The sequence below is a fragment of the Felis catus genome, chromosome A2 (assembly GCF_018350175.1).
Source record: "Felis catus isolate Fca126 chromosome A2, F.catus_Fca126_mat1.0, whole genome shotgun sequence".
NCBI lineage: Eukaryota > Metazoa > Chordata > Mammalia > Carnivora > Felidae > Felis > Felis catus.
Window position 1 is genome coordinate 75892191 of NC_058369.1, and position 23981 is coordinate 75916171.

Below are 23981 nucleotides of genomic sequence, written 5' to 3' on the forward strand. Positions count from 1 at the left end.
TAGATATTACTCCCCAGTTGTGAGGAAGAAAGAAAAAAAATTCATGAACTTCAACATCTTCCTGCACAGAAATACAGCATATGAATTGATCTACAAAGAATTACAAGGAACCAGAGCAACATTTCTGGAATTGTGGGCTCCTATTTGTAATGGTTCTTTCTTATCTGTTGACAGATTCTATCTGTCTGTGTATCTACCTATCTATCTGTCTCTCTATTATCTATCTATCTATCATCTCTCTATCATCTATCTATCTATCCATCCATCAAACCATCCACAGTACAGACACGAGTCAAATAATGGATATGAACAACAGAATAATACTTGCTCTCATTTCTTTTAGAGCTCGCTGCTGTTAACTACACAAAAGCTTCTCTGAAAGATGAAAATGGTAAGTTTTGTACTTGTTTCCTGTATGTTAGGCTATAGCATTGTTTCCTTCCGATCAGCTTAACTTTTGAACTTCTCTGGCTTCGGGTAGAAGCCTCACAATGGCAGGATCTTGCAAAATAGACTGAGTGGTAATTTAAGTCAGTCCATCATTTCCCAGGAGTCATCTTCACACAGTAACTGCTGGCTTGGGAAGGAGAGGTCTGTAAAGTAGGGGTGCAGTGAGGGGCTCTGACGTCTGTTAACAACGCACTTCATGCATTTCTGTGGCCTTTGTTTCTACTAACAGGAAAATATGCTGTTGCTTTAGATTTTTTTTTTAAGTCTCTATTCTTGCTGGTACTTAGTAAATGATGCTGAGAGGTTCTTGGACAAAAGGCATCGTGTTACTGTCAGTGCATTTTGTTGAATTCTCTTAACACTCACTGTGAGTATTTCATTCCCATTTTGCCCCTGAGGACAAGGAGCTGAGATTAACTACGTCCCTTGTATCATGCCACACAGCGAGATCCGGGCTTCGCCCCAGGCTAGATGAATCAAGACTTCATACACTTACTCAGGTTTCATTCTTCCTCTACATCCCAAACCCAAGGCCCTGAGACAGACTGCACAGGGGAGGGGGTGTGATGGCAAGACTTCGTGTGCCAGAATCCAGACTTACACCCCAGCCTTAATTATTTATTTGCAGGAATAGGGTTAGCTTATTTACATTTTCTGAGCCAACCACAAATGACACAAATAACACCCAGCTCAGTTATGGAAAACACAAGGCCCCCTATGTGGAGTGTCTTGCTTCAGGTATCTCATTTAGCAGCCGCATAATAAGTACCTGTGAGTACATTCTAAGTATAAGTAGTAGTTCCTGGCCCTTTCTCCCCGCATATGCACAAAGGAAATGATGAGGACCGTTGGCTTTAGTCCTGCTGATTTGTCCTCATGTCCAATATCAAGGGGCTCCTGGACTCTGGCTACTCGTCATCATCTTCCTTATCATCATCCAACTTTACATTTATCCATAATCATTGGGTGTCTTGGGTATTCATAGCATGTGGAGATCCAGGATGACAGAGTAGCTGAGAATGCGTCCTGAAACACCAGGTTGCTGAGATTGAAATCTGGCCTCTCGTACTTACTAGTTGCATGAAATCAGGCAAATTGCTCCTCTCCCTGTCCTCAGTATAAGAAAATGGGAGTGAAAGTAATAATCTCATATGTTATTGCAAAATTAAAGAGGATTAAGGCTTTCTAGGCAAAGTTCTCAACTGACATTTAGTTTGTGGTTAATGGATATTGCCTAGTATTCTTACATAGGGACATGCTGGGGATGAAGAAATGCTAAAAGCTATCTATCACCAATGGTTCTTCCCCCCCTGGGTTCATGAATTACAAACACAACCATCGTTTAGAATACTCTGGAATATTCTAAGTGAATTTCACAGGTTTTTTACAGACTTGGTCGGCAAACTGGATTCTGAGTAGTCTTGGGGGTGGTGTTAGTGGTGATGGTGGTGTAGATGTTTACTCTCCAGTTGTACTGGTGAGAGTCACTTCAACCCAGCACATCAGAAATGTGTGAAACTAACCTATGGCTTCTTTTAGACCCCCGACAGGTGCAGCTCGTGAACACCTCTGCCTACTACACCTACCTCCTCCTTGTCATCAAGAGCATGGTCTACACCATCATCATCGCCATCTGTCTGCTTGGGAGATCAGCACTCTGTGACAATGGGAAGAGTTCCTAACCCATGGTGGCACCAAGGGTCCACTTCTCTCCATTGGCTATTGTCACTAGAAGAGTCTGCTGGAGATATAGCGGGGCTTTCTTTCTGCGTTTGGGTTATTTCAGTTCGCACGTTTCTTTTTCTATGTGTCATCATTGCAGAACAGGTTTACAAACCGCTAGGCAGACAGGAAATGTCACTCTGCATGGAGAACAATTTCTGCCATGACTCAGGGATGGGGACGGGGGGCATCCACGGGGGCTTCAGTACCTCTCTATCCTTCACGTCCGCCAGCTCGTCAGCAGCGCAGCACCCTCGCCTCTGAGTACACTTGGCGTGCAGCTTCCATAGAGCTCCAGGGGCTCTGTATCCAGATAACTGCCTGGAGGCCTTTTCTTTTACATACATGGAAGCTGCCATCTTTGCCACCTGAGTTTTGTTATGTTTTTCACAATAGGCACAATAAAAACAATCACAAGTCTACTTTTGCCTCTGTGGACATTCATTTGTTGAGATCTGAGTACAAGGTAAGGGACAGCATGACAACTGAGCCTTCACATTCAGCGTTGATGTAATAATGGTCAATTCCACATTTCTAACTCTTTCCCTGAGAGAGTCCTTTTTCCGGTTCGGGTTCTTTGGGGCACTGGCCCCTGGGGAGCCCCAGCCAGTGAAGGTGCCCAAGTTATTTGTCCTTCCAAGTCAGCAGATTCAGACTCATTTGTTTTAAGACGCTCTGCTGGTGACAGGATCACAAATCGCGTGACTGGCAGATGTGTTCAAACTTGTACCCGTATTTCATGGGCACCATGTTTCCTGAGAGCTGTACCAACTCTGGAAAGGGAGGGTGGTGGAGAGGTTAAGTGCGTGGACTCTGAACTCCAAGTGCTTGGGCTTAAGTCTTGGGTCTATAGCTATTTGAACTCTCTGTGCCATAATTTTCTCATTCTAAAATGGAGTTACAGTGACCTGTCTCCTAGGTTGTGTGGACGACATAATTATGCTGGGCACATGCAAGTCCCCAACAGCATCAGCATCCACTGTTGGCAGCTCTAGTTTAGAAAAAATCGAGAACGCACATGCACACGCACACACACAAACAAGTATGACACTCATTTCTATGTTTGTGTGTATTGCTACAAACATGGGTGCAAAACAAAACGTTCAGGGTGTGGTAGGCGGGGAAAAATAAAGTGATTGTATATGTTCTGTTTTCATTAATGAATGCATTTAAAGCAAAAACGTTTATATATTAGAATGAAAACAATGTCTCATTTCAAACTGGGGAGGATTTTTGTTTATTTACAATCACCTTCTGTTTGGTGGGACAGGAGTTTTCTGAAGCAAGTAGAGATTCCCAGGTGGAACCTACGTAAGACCCACCAGACACAAGGAAGCGAAAATTTAATTTTGATCTACTCCTTGAGTCTCAAGAATTTGATCAGACCTCCTTAGGACAAAGTCTCTACATAGAGATCTGGAACTGGTCTAGAACTGATCTGGAACTGGTTCTGCATGTGGAAAGCACGGAGGCAAAGGGGAGAGTAGCAAATGACCCAGAGCCGTGTGGGCTGATTTCAGGGCCGGGCACTCCTAGCCAGTGTCCCCGTGGCTTCTGATCCTCAGCCGCTCCCTTCCCCAACCCGACCTGGGCAGCCCTGCGGGCTCTGTTCTGCACTGGCAGGTGCAGAGAGGGGGAGGGCGGTGGTGCAAGGGACAGTGTGGGGGGCAGGAAGGGGCTGGTGTTTTGTTTTCTCAGGGTTTTTCCGGTGTATGTGCTCTGTCAAATGTGGTTGATTCATGGAAAAGGCTTGAAGTCAAACCGGCCCCTACTGGTTGGGGCTGTGCAAGCGGTGGCTGGGGTGCTGCATGATAAAATAGGGGCAGTTACACCACAGCCAACTTTGCTTGCTTCCAAAAGGTCACAGCTAATGAAAGAAAAATCCATCTGCACACACGCATACGATTGCTGCCAAACATACTCTTATTCTGTGGTGAAGGGTCCCTATTTTATACCAAGTTCATTCCAAGTAGCTGCTACCTGAGTTGGGAGCCTTATGACCAGGACTGTTGAGCCGCTGTACTTTAGTCCTTTCTGATGACACTGTTCTGAAGGAAGCAGAATGCAGACTTCTTGTAGCCCTAGCCAATCCTGACATTCCACGAAGAATCTGCACTTTTTAATGGCATGTGATTTACTGAAACCCATGTCTTTTAGTCTTATTTCTTGTTGTAGACAGGCTGACACAAGACCAGTGCCCATGAATCTACTAGCACAGGTAGGCTGTAGATGTTCAACAGAGAGGTGCTTCTTTCATCACAAGAACACAGACATTTGCAGGTGCTGAGTCAAGTGTGTAATTGAATGTTGACTCATCCAAGTCCCTCTACAGGACAAATGACTGTAGAGTCAAGCTTAATTCGAGCAAGCTTAATAGAAGACAGGCACATCAGCTAGGTGGGATGGGGGTCCAGCAGAGGAAGGCTGTTCAGCAATGTGAACACAAAGAGCAAGTGTCCCCACCCCTGCTCCACTGGAACATGGTACAGAGAGGGTGCCCAGTCCTGAGACCCAACCTGACCAGTCCCTGGGGAAACAAAACTCTATTGTTGACGTCAGTGCTTTAGGCTTTCAAGGTTTGACTTCACAGAACATCTCACCATAGATTTCATTCCTCTTCTGTGCTTGGGCGCTAACCTCTGGGTGAGCCTTGGCTTCCATGAACATAGGCCACATACTACTGGTTCAGCCTACCCTGTGCAGGACTGAGCTCTGTCTCAGGATAAATTATACACTGACATGCAGCATAGGCATCTGTTGGCCTGTTATGTATGAGACTCTACTCCTGAGACAGGAAAATCTAAATGTGACTATACCACTGAGTTGTTTAGATTGAGTCCAAATTCTAGAATCTGCAGACCCTCCTCCCCTTTTCTCCACCATAAAAAGCTCTTTCTGGTTAGGCCTCAGGGTTCCACACACTTTCTGGTGGCACTTCTGTCATTTGGTTCATTCTCAGAACAAACACAGATGGAGTTGATCTGACCTGCACAATGCAAATTTGACCCTGTCATTACATTCCATAGTTATTTCCTCAGGAAACATCTCTGACACAAGAATACTTGTTTTCCATTACGTACATTTTCCCTCTAAAAGTTAGAAAAAACTTTAAACGTCTGAGAGCAGAAAAATATGTTAAATAATTATTTTATTTCTGTGAAATATTCTATATCCACTTAAAATTATATTTATATCATGTATACATCACAGAAAATTATTCACTTAGGAAGGAAAATCAAATATGCAATAAAAAAACGATATATTGCATAGGAATATATTTATAAAAATAAAAACATAAATACGTCCATGCAAATCAGAAGGACAAGAAGAAAATAACCAAATGGCTTCAAGCATGTCTGCATATTCCAAAGTTTCTGCAATAAAGTGACTGTATTCTTTTTAAATTATCGTTTTTAAAACAACGTATACATATATTGGCAGTATGGCCACCATAATGGGAAATTACAAACAAAAAATGAGCAGGGGAAAAAATGAAACTGTCAACACGGGTGTAGCTGAATATTTCGAAGGGCAGTCTGTGATTGTTCTACAAACACTTTTACAGAAAGTATGTATCAGTCTCAAAGTCAGGGAAGATAAAAAAAAAAGTTGTCATGAGAAACCAAGGTACAGGTTAGGGATAGAGCCTCCTCACGCACAAAGGAAGCAGCCTGCCTCAGAGCTGCTTTCCTCTTGTCAGATAAGACGCCTCAAACAACACATTTTCTTTTTTTCCTTCTGAGAGTGTCTGCCTGCTTTAGAGCCAAGAACAAATCTGGCACAGGAGAATGAACAGAATCTTAAGAAAAGATTGCGTCCCACATCTTAACCTCATACATGTCACACAGTTCAGGTGACATTTGTGGTGACATAAATAGACAAAGGTATGGCTGTTGGAAGCCTTCACTTTCCAGCCTCTTGAATGGCTATAGACACACAGGGGCAGATGAAATGCCTTCCCACTTGGACATGAGCCCGGGGAAGATGGTCATGACTCGTCTTCCTGTTTGTGAGTTACTCTCCACCTGTCAGCTTAATGGCACTTGAGCCCCAATTCTGATGTCTTGGAATTACTTGAGAGTCCTAAATAAACCCAAACATATAATTAAAATGTATGCTTTGCATAACCGAAAAGTGAATGTAAGCCAGGTCTTTTGGCTACGGCCAACAAATCATCTCCTTGGACACCAACTGCAAACTGGACTAGGTCAACAAAGACCATTTCTGTGGTTGGAAAATGTCCAAATTCATGTAACAATCTGAGACGTTTTTATGCTGAAAAGCTGCAGATCAGGGAACAACAGTGGTGCACTGGTCTAGAGGGACTCCCATTCCTCCCCCCGCCTGCCAACACCCGGTTCCATGGGCATGAAGGTTCTTCCAAGATGGGATAGGCCATGAGGACTGGCAGCAAATCCCACAGTGTAAGGGAGCTCAGATAATTTGGGGTGGGGAGTGATGTGAGGATGAATCGAGAGACTCAGTGGTGTGCAGGCAGGAAGGCAGGGGCTGTGCCGGCCTGAGGTTGAGGTCATGGCTGCAGCAAGCGTGTGCTTGGCTGAAGCTGTGTGCCTGCTTAGCAGAGACCCGAAAGAGTGCAAGCCAGCCACAGACTCTTGTGTGACCCTGAGGTGATGGGCATATGCAGAGGAGCTGTGAAAATACTCAACAAAAATTTTAAGCCGGGAAGACTTATACTTTTGCACATAAAGTCTATGTGCTAATTGCCTAAAATATGAATATGCTACCCAATCTATACAAAATAATCATTTGGTAAGGGTCACAATCTTAAGGTGCTTGAACACAATCCCTAGTTAATCTTGGCTACGACTAAGCTATGTAGACAAAGGTGTGATCTCTAGGAAGCTAGGCTACAAAATAAAATAACTAAAAGAAAACAAGAGAGTCATGAGCAATCATATACGGCAGGGGATATAATATCACAGATTTAGTCCAAGCAACTCACTGAGCCTACAAACAACATGGAAAACAAACTTTTGTGGAAAAAGGACTTCATGCAATGTATTTTCAGCAGCATAGTTTTCAATAAAAAAATACGAAGACAGGCAAAGAATCAGAAAAGTGTGACTATTCTTAGGAGGAAAAGCCCCCACAACTCAACACACACTGTCCTTGAGTGTGTCCAGATATTTTCTTTAACAAAGACTTCAAAGCAGCTATTACAAATTGTGTTCAAGAAAAAAAAAACCCTCTAGAAATCCATGCTTAAAGAAATAAAGGACAATATGACAACAAAAAGTCAACAAAGTTATTCTAATGATAGATACCCAAATTACAGAACAGAACATATGTTTAAAATAAATAAAATCTGGGGCGCCTGGGTGGCACAGTCAGTTAAGCGTCCGACTTCAGCCAGGTCACGATCTCGCAGTCCGGGAGTTCGAGCCCCGCGTCGGGCTCTGGGCTGATGGCTCAGAGCCTGGAGCCTGTTTCCGATTCTGTGTCTCCCTCTCTCTCTGCCCCTCCCCCATTCATGCTCTGTCTCTCTCTGTCCCAAAAATAAATAAACGTTGAAAAAAATAATAAAATAAATAAAATCTATAATCGAAACGTTTTATACCTGAAGTGAAATATTTGCTAGAGAGCTTTAAATTGAGACAGCAGAAGAAACCATCTCAGTGTGAGGGAACTTGTTCCACCTAATAAAGGGCATCTCTGAAAACCCATATGTAATCATATGTAATGTTGACAGACTGAATGCTTTCCCCCCAAGACCAGGAACAAGACAAAGATGTCTGCTCTTGTCACTTCTAGTCCACATGGTATTGAAGTTTCTAGACAGTGCAACTCAGTCAAGTAAAGATCTCTATCAGATTGAAAAGGAAATACAAAAATGTATCCACAGATGACATGATCCTGTAGGCGAGTATTCCCATGGAATCTACACGCACACAAAACCAAAACTACACTTCGTAAACAAGGTTAGCATCATCACAAGGTACACACTCAAAGTACAGAATATCAGTTGTATTTCTATGTACTAACAGGCAAAATTGAAACTGAAACTGACGAAAGAATTCCTTTTGCAATAGAACCAAAAATAATAACACATTTAGGAATCAATTTCACAAAAGACGAGCAAATCTTCTTTGTTGATAAATATAAAAGAAGGTAGAGAAGAAATTAAAAATATCAGAAGGAGCAGCCCAGAGGAGCAGTGAGCCTAGTGGACAGACGGATGGACAGACACGGATTGATGGGAAAGGGATGCCGTTTATATAAATGTAAAGATGTGTTATTCAGAGCAAATCTCAGGGCGTCGGGTGGCTCAGTTGGTTAAGTGTCTCACTCTTGATTTTGGTTCAGGTCATGATCTCACAGTGGGTGAGACTGAGCCCCATGTAGGGTTCTGCACTGACAGCACAGAACCTGTTGCGGATTCTCTCTCTGCTCCTCCTCTGCTCGTGCTCACTCTCTCCCTCCCTCTAGCAAAATAAATTAAAACTTAAAAAAAAGAAACAACCACATTTCTATAGTTTTCACAGGTACGCAAGACACTAAACATATCAGTCAATCCTCTCATTGAGGCTGAAAAAACAAAACAAAACAAAGAAACAAAACGGTCCAAGAAGGACCCATTTACCTACAACTCCCAAACACAGTGAGTACACAACTGGAAAAACAAGTTTCCTGCCAAGTATTTCTGGACTCTTCCACTGACCAGGCTGGGTCTTTCCTGTAACAGACTTCACTTCTTTGGGCTCCAGCAAGAATTATAAGGTGTATGACATACCTGTGATGGCCAGGAGGGGGCGCGAGAAGTCAGAGTAAGTACCAAGCAAACTACCTTAGTTTTTAAGCACAATATTGAAAACAAATGGTTAAGTATAACAACACCACGTTTTGCATTCAAAGCAACAGCTCAATGAGGACAGAAATTAATCCCTGAATCACAAACATCCAAGCAGGTTTCCTGGGGCACGTGCTTCCTTAACCTGAAGGTCTTGAAGTTAGTTCTTGCTGTGCTCTTAGCTAGACAATCTCAAGTATGTTACTTACTCCCCCTAAGCCTCTGTCTCATCTGCAGAATGGGATGAAGAACCCCTACTTTATGCAAGGAAGGAATCAAGATGTACAATGCTTGACACTGAATAAAGTATTTGCTGGATTAATGATTTTTCTGTTATGGCCTTTAAAAAATAGTCTCTCATGGGGCTCCTGGGTGGCTCAGTCAGTTAAGCATCCAACTTCGGCTCAGGTCACTATCTTGCGGTTTGTGGGTTCGAGCCCCGCGTCAGGCTCTGTGCTGACAGCTCAGAACCAGGAAGCTGCTACAGATTCTGTGTCTCCCTCTCTCTGTTCCCTTCCCCACTCACACTCTCTCTCTCTCTCTCTCTCTCAAAAATTAATAAACATAAAAATAGTCTCTCACAAAAGGTAAGCAACTATTAATTCACAAGTGATAGAAGAATTTCTACTACATTTGACGTCCCGCACTAATAACGACTCTTCAGGAATAGCTTATGTTCTTTGCTTATTGCCGCGTGAGAGATAGTCTTGAGTTCTGCTATCATTCTGAAATTTCCTCCTGGCTCCTTACTCTTTAGAGCTTCAAAGTAACTCTATATATATGTTGAATTCTACGTATAGAAAATGGATGGCGTGATGGGTTTGGGAATTTCATAGACTTGGGTTTGAATCAAGGCTCCATTATTTATGTGATTCTGAGCAGCTGAAATATTTTAAGATTCCAGTTAGTTGATCTGTCAAATGTGGTTGGTATAACCACTTTGGCATGTTATTATGAAGAACAAGTGGGTATAAGGACCACATTGTACTTAAAACTGACTGATCTCATTTATTTACAAAGCAACCAACTTGGCCAAATCCCAGACCCAGGATAGATGAAGTCTCCAGAGTAGGCATTGTTATTCCCATTTACAGTGACTTTCCGAAGGACACACATCCTTCAAGTGACAGGTTTGGCCTGGAGCTGTCATTCTGTCCTTGTCAATGTAATAAATCTTCACAGACTCAGGAGGCATCATTCAGAGCTTTCAAATGTCCCTGTTGGACAGCTCCAGGCTGAGAAGGACCTCTCCCCTCAGCCACCATGTGTCAGATCACAGCGTCGGCCTCCCAGAGAGCTGGGGCCCCTGGCTAGACCCCACAACTGGACTGCTCACCAGACAAGTGGGTCTGGAAGGCTGGCCACACATGGAGGCGTCTGAACGGGCAGGTCCCTGCAGACCACGTGCACCTGGCAGCCACGGAGCCCATGGGAAAGGCAGGCAGGATGTGGAGCTTTGGCTGAGGTTTCCGGGCTGCCCTCAACTCTTCTGGAAAGTGCCCTGGCCCAGCCCCGCCCCGGCACCAGCAGGGGATGGGGCTGCTTTCTGGGAAGCTGCAGGCGGCCCCGAGCAGCACCGGGCCCGGGAGAGTGAACTGGGCCCTAGTGAGGCTTCCTCTCTCCCCCACTGTCAACCCCTGTTTTATTCTAGTGTGTTCAGTAGTCATTTGCATAGTCACATTCCCATCCATGTCCCAGCCCAGAAACCCCTGGGTAGCTCAGTTGGTTGAGCGTCTGTCTTCGGGCTCAGGTCATGATCTCACAGTTTGTGCGTTCGAGTCCCACATCAGGCTCTCTGCTGTCTGCGCAGAGCCCAATTAAGATCTTTTGTCCCCCCCTCTCTCTGCCCCTCCCCTGCTCATACTTTTTTTCTTAAATACAATGAATACACATTAAAAAAAAATTGTATATTTGCATTTTCCCCTTGCACTGACCTCTTGGTTGGTGACACTGTCAACATGAATTTTAAAATCTAAATATAAATAAATTATAATCACCACTAATAATGCTAGGCCCAGAGGATATAATTTTTTTTTAATATTGATTTATTTTTGAGAGACAGAAAGAGAGAGAGCACGAGCAGGGGAGGGGCAGACACAGAATCCAAAGCAGACTCCAGGCTCTGAGCTGTCAGCACAGAACCCAACGTGGGGCTTGAACTCACGAGGCATGAGATCATGACCTGAGCCGAAGTCAGACACTTAACCAACTCAGCCACGCAGACGCCCCTAGGTCCAGAGGATATAAATGAAGATCTTTTTTCATTCTCACCCTCTCCCCACTCCCCCCTGCCAGGACACGTTGCGCTCCACAAATAAACGCTGGTGTCAATACTGTGCTCTTTTCTGTGCCGTAGTTTTATAGTTTCTTTAACATTCGTGGGGAGATTTCTCGTTAGTTTTTTTGTTTAAGAATTCTCTTTCCATTCTAGTGTGACGGCAGTTTTATATTTTCTTAAGTGTCAACCATGACACGTCTGTCCCAGCAAGGATTTTCTGGGACCCTGACACTCATGCTTGTCTGGGACAGTCTGCTCTCGGAGCTGCTCCTGTGACAGCCTCGCATCCCCTGCACGTGGTCCCCGAGCAGAGGATGGTCAGCCAGAGTCCTTGCCCTTCCTCCCTTCCGAGCTTCTGCGATGACACCTGTTATTGTACTCTTTTACAGAGTAGCAATTCTAGCATATACGGGGCGACATCTCATTTAATCGAGCGATCAGTGCGGTGCTCAGGTGTAGTCCATTTCCAATGAAGGGATTACTATTATTGCTGGTGCTCTTGCTCCACCATTTCTCAGCACCTGACCATTGATGGTTCCTCTCCCCCTTGTGGTCAGATCTGACTCTGCCCTCAGGTCCCTCCCACTTTCCCACCTCTCTCTCCCCAGTACCTGCAGGCACCTAAGGGACACAGAGCTCAGACCCTAACCTGCCCTCTGCCACCCACCCAGTCTCCTTCCAGCAGGTGCAGCTGGGAGGTCACCTTGGGCTTCTCTCCACAGGTGGGAAGCAGAACCATGCTGGGTCCCCTCGCCTTCCTGTGCGCCCTCCTGTTTCCCGGTAAGTCCTGATTCCCTCCCCGGTGAGGGTGCATGGGATGCCCTGAGGTTCCCAGCCTTCCTGTCTCACCTCTGTCCCCCTCGCAGGCAGCTGGGCAGCGATCAGCCTGGGGCAGCCCTCTATGGTCGTGGCGCAGGCAGGCCGCTCAGCCACTCTGGGGTGCAAAGCCAGCACCAAGGTCAGCTACATCCACTGGTACCACCACCAGGAAGGTGCGGCCCCCAAGAGGCTCCTCAGACTGGACATGTCCGGAACGTTTGTGCAGAAAGATGGGGGCCTGAATGAGGACAAAGTCAATGCCAAGAGGGGCAAGGGTAGCAACAGCTGTGACCTGTCCGTGCTGAAGCTGGAGAAGAGCGACGAGGGCGTGTACTACTGTGCTGCCTGGGAAGCTCACAGCTGCACGCGCTGCTCCGCTCCCTGAGCAAAAAGGTTTCTGATTCCTCGGTCCCTGACTGCCTGGCACCTTCCACTTGCTCTGGATCCCTAGGGTTGCCCTGAGTCAGCCCTCAGCACCCCTGGCTGTTATGGACAGGCCATTTAAGATTCTGACCACATCCCCTGAAGAATGTGGGAATAAAATATCGTGCAAATAATTTCAAGGTGGAGAGACTCTCTGGGGATTCCGCACAAAATGGGTGAAAGCCAAGACTGAAAGGCAGCTCCTGACTCCAGTTTCTAAGTTGCCACCCCGCCCACCTCTGGTTCCTGTGCAGAGAGAGAGACTCCTTGATCAGAAGCCCAGGAAACAGTGTGGCTGACTTCGCAGCACCCTCATCCATGCCTGGCGCTCACTCTCCTGTGGGGGAAATGATCCTCAGGGCAGGTGCATGCATCAGCCCTGGACGAGACCCCGGGCCATCCGCCTTCCCCTTCTCCTTGAAAGTGACTCCATATGGGATTTGGGGACCAGCTTCCCTGGACCTCTGTTCTCTCCTCTGTAAAGTGAGGAGGTTTAAGTGCTACAATGTGTGACTGATTTTTGTATTAAAGAAAAATTATACCAAAAATATATCACTATGTTCACTAACTTCTTATAAAATTAGTCAACTTCTTGACAAGAAGAAGGAGGAGGAGGAGGAGAATAAGAAGAAAAAGAAAGTAAGAAAGAAAAGAAAAAAGACAAGAAAAACTATGTTACTGATCCCCCCCGCCCCAAACAGGAAAGCCCCTGCTGCTGTGTGTGGGGGGAAAAAGAAAAAGTTCTCTGAGGAAGTCTAAGCTGAATTAAATGCATTTTTAGTTGAAAATTCAAACTTTATGAAATTTCAGTTAAAATTTCAAATTTTTTTGGTAAAAATGATTACTGAACGTCTAATGATCCTCAGTTTCACTAACTCCTCCTCTATCTCGCTGAGCTTCTGTCTTGTGGAGGGAGATTTGTATTTAGGACACGCCTGCCCGTGAAAGATCCAACCAACAGTTAGTGCAAGATTTCATCAATGAACAGAAACCAGGAATGAGAAGGTCTCCAGCAGAATTTCCCACAGCGTTGCGCACAATTTCCTTCAGCAAGATTGTTTGGCCCTTTTATTGCCTGAAGACATGACCCACTTCATTTCATGAAAGATTGCTAGAAAATCAGCCCCATGTGTTCTTTACCTGGAAACTGAGAAAAAGATAGACTTTCAATAGGACTCTGTGTGTCCCCTTCTTTGGGGGCACAGATTTCTCTTCCAGTCAAAAATCAAGCATGGATGATGGGCCGTAAAGTGTGGATTCTGCCAAAAATTCTGTTTTACCCCCAGGATCCATGCTTCATGTTCTCTACACCCCGCCTTGTGCACCAGGAGACTAACCCCTATGGATCACACTAATGGGCATCTTTGCTTGATCCATTGAATGCTGGCCAATGGAAGTTGAAGTTCAAAGAACCATCACCATGTCCCCTGACAAAAGCATTCCTTCTTGGGGACCAGATTTCCAAGACTGTGGATCCAGAGACCAGGGAGAAAAGAAAGAAATTCCTCCAGTGGGTTAATTGGTATAAAAGGAAATGGCCACTCTCACCTACACCTCTTGGGTCCTGAGCACAAATTCTCTCTCTGGGGTAGATGGCCCTATATGTTGGGCCCAGGGGAAGTTGCAGCCAACCCAAGACCACCTGTCATGGAGGGAACCCTGAGCTCACTCTGCTCCCATTTCCCAGCCTCCTCCTGATGCTTCCATTGACCGCTTCCAAACAGTAACCAAAGGATAAGGAAGACCATCCATGCGGTCCATGAGGGTCCACCTCGTAAAGCCTGGGGCAAGGTAAAGAGAGGTAGACCATCCATCTGGAGGAGCAAAAGAATGAAATTCAAGCAGACAGTCAAATAAGTGGGTTATGTTTGCCCCTAAGTAAGTAAAAAATTTAGGGATTCGGGAGAAGATTTTATCCAGTTCCTTTTTATTTCACCTTCCACAAAACCACCAAGGTGCCATGTCTAACAGAACAGAATGTACCCTGTTCCTTCAGTAACGGAACAGGAAACTGGGCAGGTGTTGACAGATTATCATTTAATTCTGTGCTTTTCCAGTTGATAAATTTAGTAGACAGAAGCATGTACATTATTTGTAAAGCTTTTGACCTTCAGAAAAGGCAGGGTTTCTTGGGTCTTTGCCAACTTATTAAACCATCAACACCTAAGTAGAATAAAATGAATAAACTAAATAGATCTCTGTGTAGATAAATGATTATAGTGCTTTATGAACCAATATTATAATGAATACAACTCTGTGTTCTTGATGTTTTTAATACAATAAACAAGTGCACAGTAGCGACACAATCCTAATTCTTATTAAATGAAACTAGATAAACATCTGCCACTTTCATAATGTCAACTACAATCCAGTCTCTTGCCTTTGTTATAATTGACCTATTTTTTCTGTCTTTCCTTATCTGCTTTCCTGCTATCTATGAGTCAACATTTAACTGTACCAATCACAAGCTGATCATTCCTAGCTGCATTAATTCTGTAACCTTTATTTTCTTAACTTCTAAATTGAAGTTATAAAGTAATTACCAAAAATCTACAGTTATATTCTGAAAGTGGTAGAATTAGCATTTGCAGTCCGTGGGTCAGCAGATTGCTCTGATGGATTTTCTTGCTCAGCCAAAAAACAAAACAAAACCAGAATTAATTAGTTTATAACTACAGAATACAACACACAGTCATTCTCTCAAGGAGCTCAGTTCCATAATAAAGAGAATATTCTGATTAGAATATAATAATAGCTATTTTTTAATGGGAATTCCTGGTGCAATAGGCACTTATGAAGCACTTCATGCATTTCTTGTTATGTTATGCCTCTGTATGGGTGGAAAGGGAGTGTGATGGCTATCAATCGTACCCCACCCCCAGATGTTACTCTAACCATGTCCTGAAATGGCTGGTTTGACTTATTTAAGTATTGGAATGAATGAAATGGAATTCATGTCCATTTAGCTCCATGGCTGCCAGATAATGAGCTAGATGTTGTGTGTGTCCAGAAACTCATGTGATCATCATGAAAGTCCTGCAAATAAACCTATGTCATGGAAGAAAGGATTGATGTTTGGAAAGAAACAGAAATGTTTCCAAACAAATAGTCCACGGTGTTTCTTTTTTTAATTTTTTTTTAACGTTTATTTATTTTTGAGACAGAGAGAGACAGAGCATGAACGGGGGAGGGGCAGAGAGAGAGGGAGACACAGAATCCGCAACAGGCTCCAGGCTCTGAGCGGTCAGCACAGAGCCCGGCGCGGGGCTCGAACTCACGGACTGCGAGATCGTGACCTGAGCCAAAGTCAGACGCTCAACCGACTGAGCCACCCAGGCACCCCTGTCCATGGTGTTTCAATTGCACTGTTAGGTCACTTTAAATATTCTTGGTGACGGTTAACTTTACAAGAATACACTCTGGCACTTGTGGGCAAATACGGGTTGTCCCACACCTGCTCCCCAGGCCAGTATACTGGTCAAGACAGCATGAGGGTCACACAAGAAGCCATGGCCAACGGGTCACTGTGGAAGAGTTCCTTTCTGGGCAGTCTGCCCCAGGACTCTTCCTGCAAGTGGAGAGGAAAGACTAAGAAAATCTTCTCTGTTTTGTGAACTGGTTTTAACAGAAAGTGTCATAGGTCAACTACATGGAGAACGCTCAAAATCCCGCAGCCAGACTTCAGTAAACAAACAAAATATGCAATGAGAGTGATGCTTTGGAAATTTGTCTCTGGCACAGTTTTTTCCCCTAATGCATCATGTCACCTGGAGTCCTTCTTCTGTTCAGGCTGAACCATGACATATAGCATCTGTAGAAGGAGATAGTGGCTTTGGCCAGCATAAGCTCCCGTTTTGAGTGAATCATGAGATAGTTAAGCTTAAAAGTCAGATTTACTTGATAAAGAAAGTGATTGTCTAAATTTCCAAATCTCCCGTTTATAGATTGGCGGGTAAGCCTGGTAAACTAGGAACACAGGATTTTACCAGAGGTGCTAGATGGAGATAAGGGGAGATGTGGTGTCATCAAGGTTAGCGTGTATGCTGAGAGAAAGGGCTAGTTCTGATGGCCGGGATGTGGTATTCAATGGTGAGGAGAGAGTAAGTGAAAGTTCCTTTTGGTTCCCTTGTCTCTGAGGGTCTTATCCCAGAGAGGATAGAAACTTCTTCAACAGAAACCCAAAACTGGGATGCCTGGGTGGCTCGGTCAGTTAAGTTGTCTGACTCTTGATATTGACTAAGGTCATGATCTTTTGGTCATCAGATAAAGGCCTGAGTCCAGTTTTGCATTGACAGCGGTGAGCCTGCTTGGGATTCTTTCTCCCCCCTCTCTCTCTGCCCCTCCCTCAAAAACAAATAAATAAACTTAAAAAAAAAATCCTAGACACATGGAGGGAACTTCTGAGAACATCTGGCTAATGTCAAGCTTCTGGAACACGGCCCTGGAGGAACACCACCAACAGTGGAGACATCAGCACAGACCAGCCCAAACCAGCCCTGACTGTCCCCATGGGCTGCACAGGTAGGAGATCCATAACGCTTCTTAGCATCTCTGAGAGGGTCAGGGCACTGAAGGGACCACAGGAGGCAGCAGCCAGGCTTTGGATGAGAAGTGGCAGGTGAGAGCTTTGCATCCCAAGGCGTGCTGTGAGTTGGTAGGGGTGGGTTCGGGGCTGATAACTGCATAGGACAATTCAGAGGGAGAGGCTGAATCCAGAGAGCGGGGCCGAGAGCTGGAAGAGGGCGGCAGGGAGACTGTGAGAACTAACTCTCCTCCCGGGTGCAGTGATGGCATCCTGGCGTGAGCAGGAGGCAGGGAGACAGAAGGATGAGGAAGGGGACAATGGAGACAGAACTAGCCTGAAAGGGGCTGTTCTAAACCAGAGAAAATTATTTTTTTTTTACTTTTTGGCATTTATTTATTATTGAGAGACAGAGAGAGACAGAGCATAAGCAAGGGGGGTGGGGGGCAGAGAGAGTAGAAGACAGAGAATCCAAAGGAGGCTCCAGGCTCTGAGCTGTCAGCACAGAGCCCAATGTGGGGCTCAAGCTCACAAACTGTGAGATCATGACCTGAGCCGAAGTCGGACGCTTAACCGACCGAGCCACCCAGGCACCCCGAGGAAACTATTTTCAATTGGTAAGTTTAGTGCCTCTTCTAACATCAGAAGGAGGAAGAGATGACACGTGTGAGTTCAGCAATGACGACGCTCCCATCCCCTGCCACGCACCAGAGGTGTAGCCTGGGTTTGCTCTAACCACTGCGCCCTGCTCAAGGTGCCTGCGTGAGGGGGAGGGGGCACCAGTGGGGACCACAATCCATCCTGAGCCCTCCCTGCTCTGTACCCAGAGCAAGGCTGTGTGAGCCTGGAAAAAGTGCCTTTTTCTAATTTTCTGCCTAGGTTGTGCCATGTTTTAATTAGTAAAAAGGAGGCTTCTGTGCTATGGGAGACCCTGTTCAGGAAGAAGTAACTACAGAGTGGTGTGGACAAGGTACAGAGTTTTAAAAACAACTGAGTCCATGAAGCTTCCTGAGCTGAAAAAGATAAACTAGTCTCCAAAAAGAATCGTCCAAGAACCAACGAAAATACTGTTATTTGAATCTAGAAACCAAAGTTTACCTTTCAGAGCCTTGAGAAAATAGTCATAGGGAATGTAGTAAAACAACAACCACAAAAGCCTGCATTTGCATAGACCCTGGTAACCCAGGGGGGTGCAGTGAGAGGAGGAGGTGAGCTGGAGCTTCTCCAGAACCTTCTTCTGTGGAGCAGAGAAGGGACGGTGTGAGGTTATGAGATTAGAAATCCAAATGCTTAGGGGTGCCTGGGTGGCGCAGTCGGTTAAGCGTCCGACTTCAGCCAGGTCACGATCTCGCGGTCTGTGAGTTCGAGCCCCGCGTCAGGCTCTGGGCTGATGGCTCGGAGCCTGGAGCCCGTTTCCGATTCTGTGTCTCCCTCTCTCTCTGCCCCTCCCCCGTTCATGCTCTGTCTCTCTCTGTCCCAAAAATAAATAAACGTTGAAAAAAAAAATTTAAAAAGAAATCCAAATGCTTAGCGTGCAGCCTGGAGGAAGGGCTTGGTAGTAATTATCAGTATTTCTTATAATTTTCACTTCTGCCTCCATGTCTTAGAAGGAAATAATTGGGACATTTACACACAAAAACCTTCCTTCATTCATTTTGTAATATTACTATCTGCACAAGATATACCTGTGTCTCTGTCTCTGTCTCCATCTCAATCTCTATCTACGTATCTGTGTCTATGTCATTATCTCTATCTCTATTTTTCTCTATCTCATCTCTAGCTCTAGCTCTATCTTTCCCTCTATCTCTATCACTATCATCTGTATCTATCCATTTACCCCCGTCTATCTAACTATCTGGAAATGGGCTGGTGGGATTGCTGTTGCCACAACCTGACCAATATTCCCCAGACAAATCAGAAACCTTATTAGAATTTGCATGGAAGGGTGGCCCCTGCTTGACCCACTATTTTCTTCCCTGACACCAGCTGTCACACACACCTAACCCTGACCTGAGGCTTCTGGAAAGCAGGGTTCTCGGGTCTCCATCTTGTCCTTGGAGGCAAAGCCTGGATAGACAAGATGACCAGTTACAAGCAGTCATCTGTCCTTTCTCTGGGCTAATGAGCTTCTTCTTCGCTCTGTTCAGATTGTGTGAGAAGCTTAAGAAATTATTCAATGCTTCCTATGAATATTTGGAGAAAAGTCTGCTCTATTCTCTCTCTCTCTGTCTCACTGGTTAGTCATCAAAATGACACGACTGGAAATATCTATGTACACAGTAAAACAAAAGATAAATACAATATGTACAGTACTCAACATTGCATCTGTTAACTTAGCCGTTAATTGGTATCAACAGAAATGAATCAGACTTTAAAGCATCGGATATACATTTGGTCTCTTACAACACCCGCTCAGAGACAGAAGAAAGCAATAAATTGGCAGCACTGAGACACCCTGTCTCCTCCACTGTGATTCTTTTTTACAAAGTCCACAGAACGGAGTAGATGGAGCCACAGACAAATGGGTACAAAGTATGAGAGGAGCCAGGAAGTCGGCGCCAAGTCCTCTCTTCAGTTCTGGTCCTCTTGCACGTGGGCAACCTCAGCTCCCGTCCCAGCCTCAGCCTCAGCCCCGCCCCATGCTCCCTGACAGGTACCTCAGTTCTAGAATCAAGAGGAAAAGAAGCAGATGGCCACCAGGTGCACCTGCAGGATGGCAGCCTCCTGCGCCAGCTTCCCGTTGCCTCCTGATGACAGCCACTGTCTGGGCTTGTGGAGAACAGCCGAGTGCATCAGGGACCCTCAGCAATTCGTCCTGAGGTTTCCAGGGAGTCTGGGTGACACAGGCTGCATGACGAGGGGACTGGGATGGAGGAAGGGCAGGTGACTGCGGTCCCAGACAGGACTCGAGGGCCGGGTGCTGCGCCACACGAAGGCAGATGGAGGCTGGTGCTGCTGGGATACAAGTGCCCGGGGGAGCACCCTTGTGTGTGGTTCTGTGACCTCGCCAGGGTCTGCGCTGCCTGGTCAGTAATGCAGCCTCAGTACCCACTCGCTGAACGGATGTGTGAATAGATGAATCGTAGGGAGGAGTACTGAGCAAGCACATTCAGGGTACTTCCTGTGATGAATCCTCAACCGTGCATTCTAGAGCCTTGAGAGACATACGTACACACAGACACATACATACCTGTGTGCACATACATGTAGGCACATTATTATTACAGAGTGGTATGTAATCTATTATGTTCTCATAAGTGTATATGGAAGAAATAGTCTCCTGTTTAAGAACATAGGTTCCAGATGCGGCACGTGCACACCATGGTGGACTATACAGCTGTAAAATAGATGTGAGATGCAGGGTTAATTGCAATTTATGTCCTAGCAAGTCGCAATTGGAAACTGAAATTTACCAATAGTACCATTTACAACAGCAACAACAACAATATCAACAAACATATATAATACATAGAGAAAAATTTAGCCAAAAATATGAAGGATTCTTATGCTGAAAGCAGTAAGACTTTAATGACAGAAGCTGAAGAAGAACTAAATAAATGGAGAGATATACCATGTCCATAGATTGGAAAACTCAACATATTTTATTTTTTATTTTTTATTTAAAAAAAAATTTTTTTTAACATTTATTTATTTTTGAGACAGAGAGAGAGCATGAACGGGGGAGGGTCAGAGAGAGAGGGAGACACAGAATCTGAAACAGACTCCAGGCTCTGAGCTGTCAGCACAGAGCCCGACGCGGGGCTCGAACTCACGGACTGTGAGATCATGACCTGAGCCGAAGTCGAATGCTCAACCGACTGAGCCACCCAGGCTCCCCCAAACTCAACATATTTTAGATGTCAAACATTCCTCAAACAGATAAGTAGATTCAATATAATCCCAATGAAAATCCCAGGAGGACTATTCATGGAAATCACTAAACTGGTTGCAAATTTCATATTGGAAAGCAAAGGACATAGCATTGCCAAACTGGTTTTAAAAAGAGATCTAACACTTATTATTAAGACTCAATGATCAAGACAGTGGGGTTTGGGTAAAAGCATAAATGGATAGATAAGAGGAACAGAATCCAGAAATAGGACAACACATAAATGGTTACCTAATTTCTAACAGCGTGCCAAGGAAATCCAATGAACAAAGAATTGACTTTTCAACAAATGGTACTGGAACAAATGTTCATCTATCTGGGGAAAAAACCTCAATCGATGTGAAACATCACATACACAAACTAATTAAAAATGGATTCTAGTCATAAATGTATAACCTAAAAAATAAAACTTCTAGATGAAAATACAGGAGAAAATCTTTGTGACCTTGGGTAAGGCAAGGGTTTCTCATATAGGACACCACGATCAAGGTCATAAAAGAAACATTTGATAAATTGGACTTTCTAAAAATTAACATTTCTGCTCTTTGCAATACTATACATAGAAGGAAAATGGAAAATTGCAAGAAAATGAAATGAAAATCCACAGATTAGAAGAAAATATTTTCTACTTAAAAAAAATTTTTAGTGTTTATTTATTTTTTGAGAGAGATGGAGAGCACGTGCTTGGGAAGGGACAACGAGAGAAAGGGGCAGAGGATCTGAAGCAGTCTCTGTGCTGACAGCAGAGACCCCAACGCGGGGCTCAAACCCATGAACCATGAGGTCACGACCTGAGCGAAGGCAGACGCTTAACCGACTGAGCCACCCAGCCACCCCTAGAAGAAAATATTTTCTTTTTTTTTTTTTTCAAAGTTTTTATTTATTTTTGGAACAGAGAGAGACAGAGCATGAACGGGGGAGGGGCAGAGAGAGAGGGAGACACAGAATCGGAAATAGGCTCCAGGCTCTGAGCCATCAGCCCAGAGCCCGACGCGGGGCTCGAACTCACGGACCGCGAGATCGTGACCTGGCTGAAGTCGGACGCTTAACCGACTGCGCCACCCAGGCGCCCTGAAAATATTTTCAAAAGACGTATCAGAAAAGACTGGTGCCCAGAATATGGAGAGAAATATCACAACTCAATACTAAGAAAAGAAGCCCAATTAAAAAATGGGAAAGAGAAATAGTAAAATGTGGGCAGAAGTCACCTAAAATCTCTTCTGTTCTGTTGCTGATAGAATTTTAATGTAAAGAAAATACAAAAAAAAAAAAAATTGAAAAGAGGACCTGTGTGTGATCAGAGACGTAGAGAGCTGGGAATGCACAGTTCCTATCTTACAATAACATCCATAAAAAGCAGGACAAACTGAAATTTAATGACTGAACCCATTAGAGAAGTGAGGTTGCAGGGTGCGTGACATACTCAAACATTGGAGACAGACGGACACTTGCAGAGAGAGACACAGGATGTGAGCATTTGCTCGCCTTACACAGATGTTGTCCAACATACTCACTTGGTCACGGGATTCAAGTAGAATTTATTAACGAAATAGTGAGAGCTGAGTATAGACTAGTGGGGAGTGGGAATGCTTGAGAACATAACCAGGGTATTTCCCAGCACCTCTTAAGATTCTTCTCCAGGAAGCCCACAAAACTCTTGCAGGGAGGGCCAGGGACAATCCACACAAAGCCTCCCCCTTGGTGCTGCAGGAGAGGAACAGCAACTACCACTGAAATCCACCCAGACCCCATGCACCCCGTTACCCCTGGAGACAAAAGGTGGCTTCATCTGCAGGGGAGGTGCCGGTGGAATCTGCTGCGGTTGAGGGAAGGCAAAGGAGGCGACCACCAAAACTTTTGCCGGAACATCTCCCCTATGTCCCAAGGTAACAAGAGGTCATCTGCAGGAGGGTAGGCATCAAAATCAAACCCATGGCCTGAAGTAGGGGGGCACCCACGGCATCTGGGGGAGGGGGAAGAAGGATTTAAAATGTTTTATTTCTGAATCCTTGGATTGTACTCCTGAAACCAATATCACACTGTACATTACTAACTGAAATTTAAATAAAAATTAAAAAAAAAAGAAAATGTCCCATCTCAGGAATAGAGGCAGGAATTCGTACGAAGGCCACGTCCTTAAGATCCAGTTTCACCGTATCTGCTTAGAAGTGGGACTTAATAAAAATACCAGAGAATGTGTCCTTTCCTGCCCTTTCACCCCCATGACAGCAAACCTTGAGTAAAAGTAACCACGGAATAGAGCTGAGAGAGAGCCAGAGATAGACCTTCTCTGGGAAGCAGACCAGCGGAAGCCTCGAAGACAAGCGAAGGGACCAAGGCAAAGCACAACTAAAGAATTTTTAAGTGTCTGGACTCTGGCAACAACACATTTCAACCCTGATAACTTAGCGACAACCAACTCCAGATCCGGTCTAACTCCTGCCTAGTTAACCCAACCCCCCACACCAAAGGCCGAGCAGAAGGAAAGGTGTGTTGGTTTTCAAGCACAAAACGTATTTACCTCAGTATCCACTCTACCGCACCACGTGGCCAGCTTCCAACCAAACACTCGGAGGCATACGGCAAGTCGAGAGGAAACACAGTGTGAGGGCCCAGAGCGGTCACCAGGCCCAGACTGAGACATACTACAGATAGATGGTGGAAGTATCAGGAATTTAAAATAACTATGATTAATATGTTCAAGGCTCTAATCCAATAGAGAGATGGACAATATGGAAGATCAAACGGGTAAATTCGCCGAAAATTATGGAAAGTCCCAAGTGGAAACTATGGCAAAGAACCAAAAGGAAAAGCAAAACTAAAAACCACAGCAACAGAAATGAAGAACGCTCTGAGAGGCTCACCAGTGGATATAAGAGATGTAAGGAGAGAATTAGAGAATCAGATAAATATAGGACACTAGAAATTACCCAAACTGCAATCTGCAATGGAAGGACGAAAGAGACAGAGAGACAGAGAGAGAGAGAGAGAGAGAGAGGAAGCAGGTAATCAAAACTCACAGAAGAGAACTCGAAGAACTGCCCCCCTCTCTCTCCCTCTCCCACTC

The 23981-nt window shown here is 44.8% G+C and overlaps 2 protein-coding genes across 2 annotated transcripts in view; both read left to right on the forward strand.

The window, feature by feature from the left end:
* Positions 1-2594, forward strand: part of LOC101091772 (T cell receptor gamma constant 2) — a 32435-nt gene extending 29841 nt beyond the window's left edge. The window contains exons 6-7 of the mRNA XM_023250215.2: positions 344-391; positions 1990-2594. Of these exons, the coding sequence (XP_023105983.2) occupies positions 344-391; positions 1990-2132 (191 nt within the window). The 3' untranslated portion in view covers positions 2133-2594. The remainder of the gene's footprint in view (positions 1-343; positions 392-1989) is intronic.
* TRG (uncharacterized) overlaps positions 1-23981 on the forward strand; it is a gene marked incomplete at its 5' end in the record, with an annotated part of 115089 nt that overhangs the window by 77764 nt on the left and 13344 nt on the right. Inside the window, 1 exon segment of the mRNA NM_001305026.1 lies at positions 12128-12436. Within this exon segment, the coding sequence (NP_001291955.1) occupies positions 12128-12436 (309 nt within the window).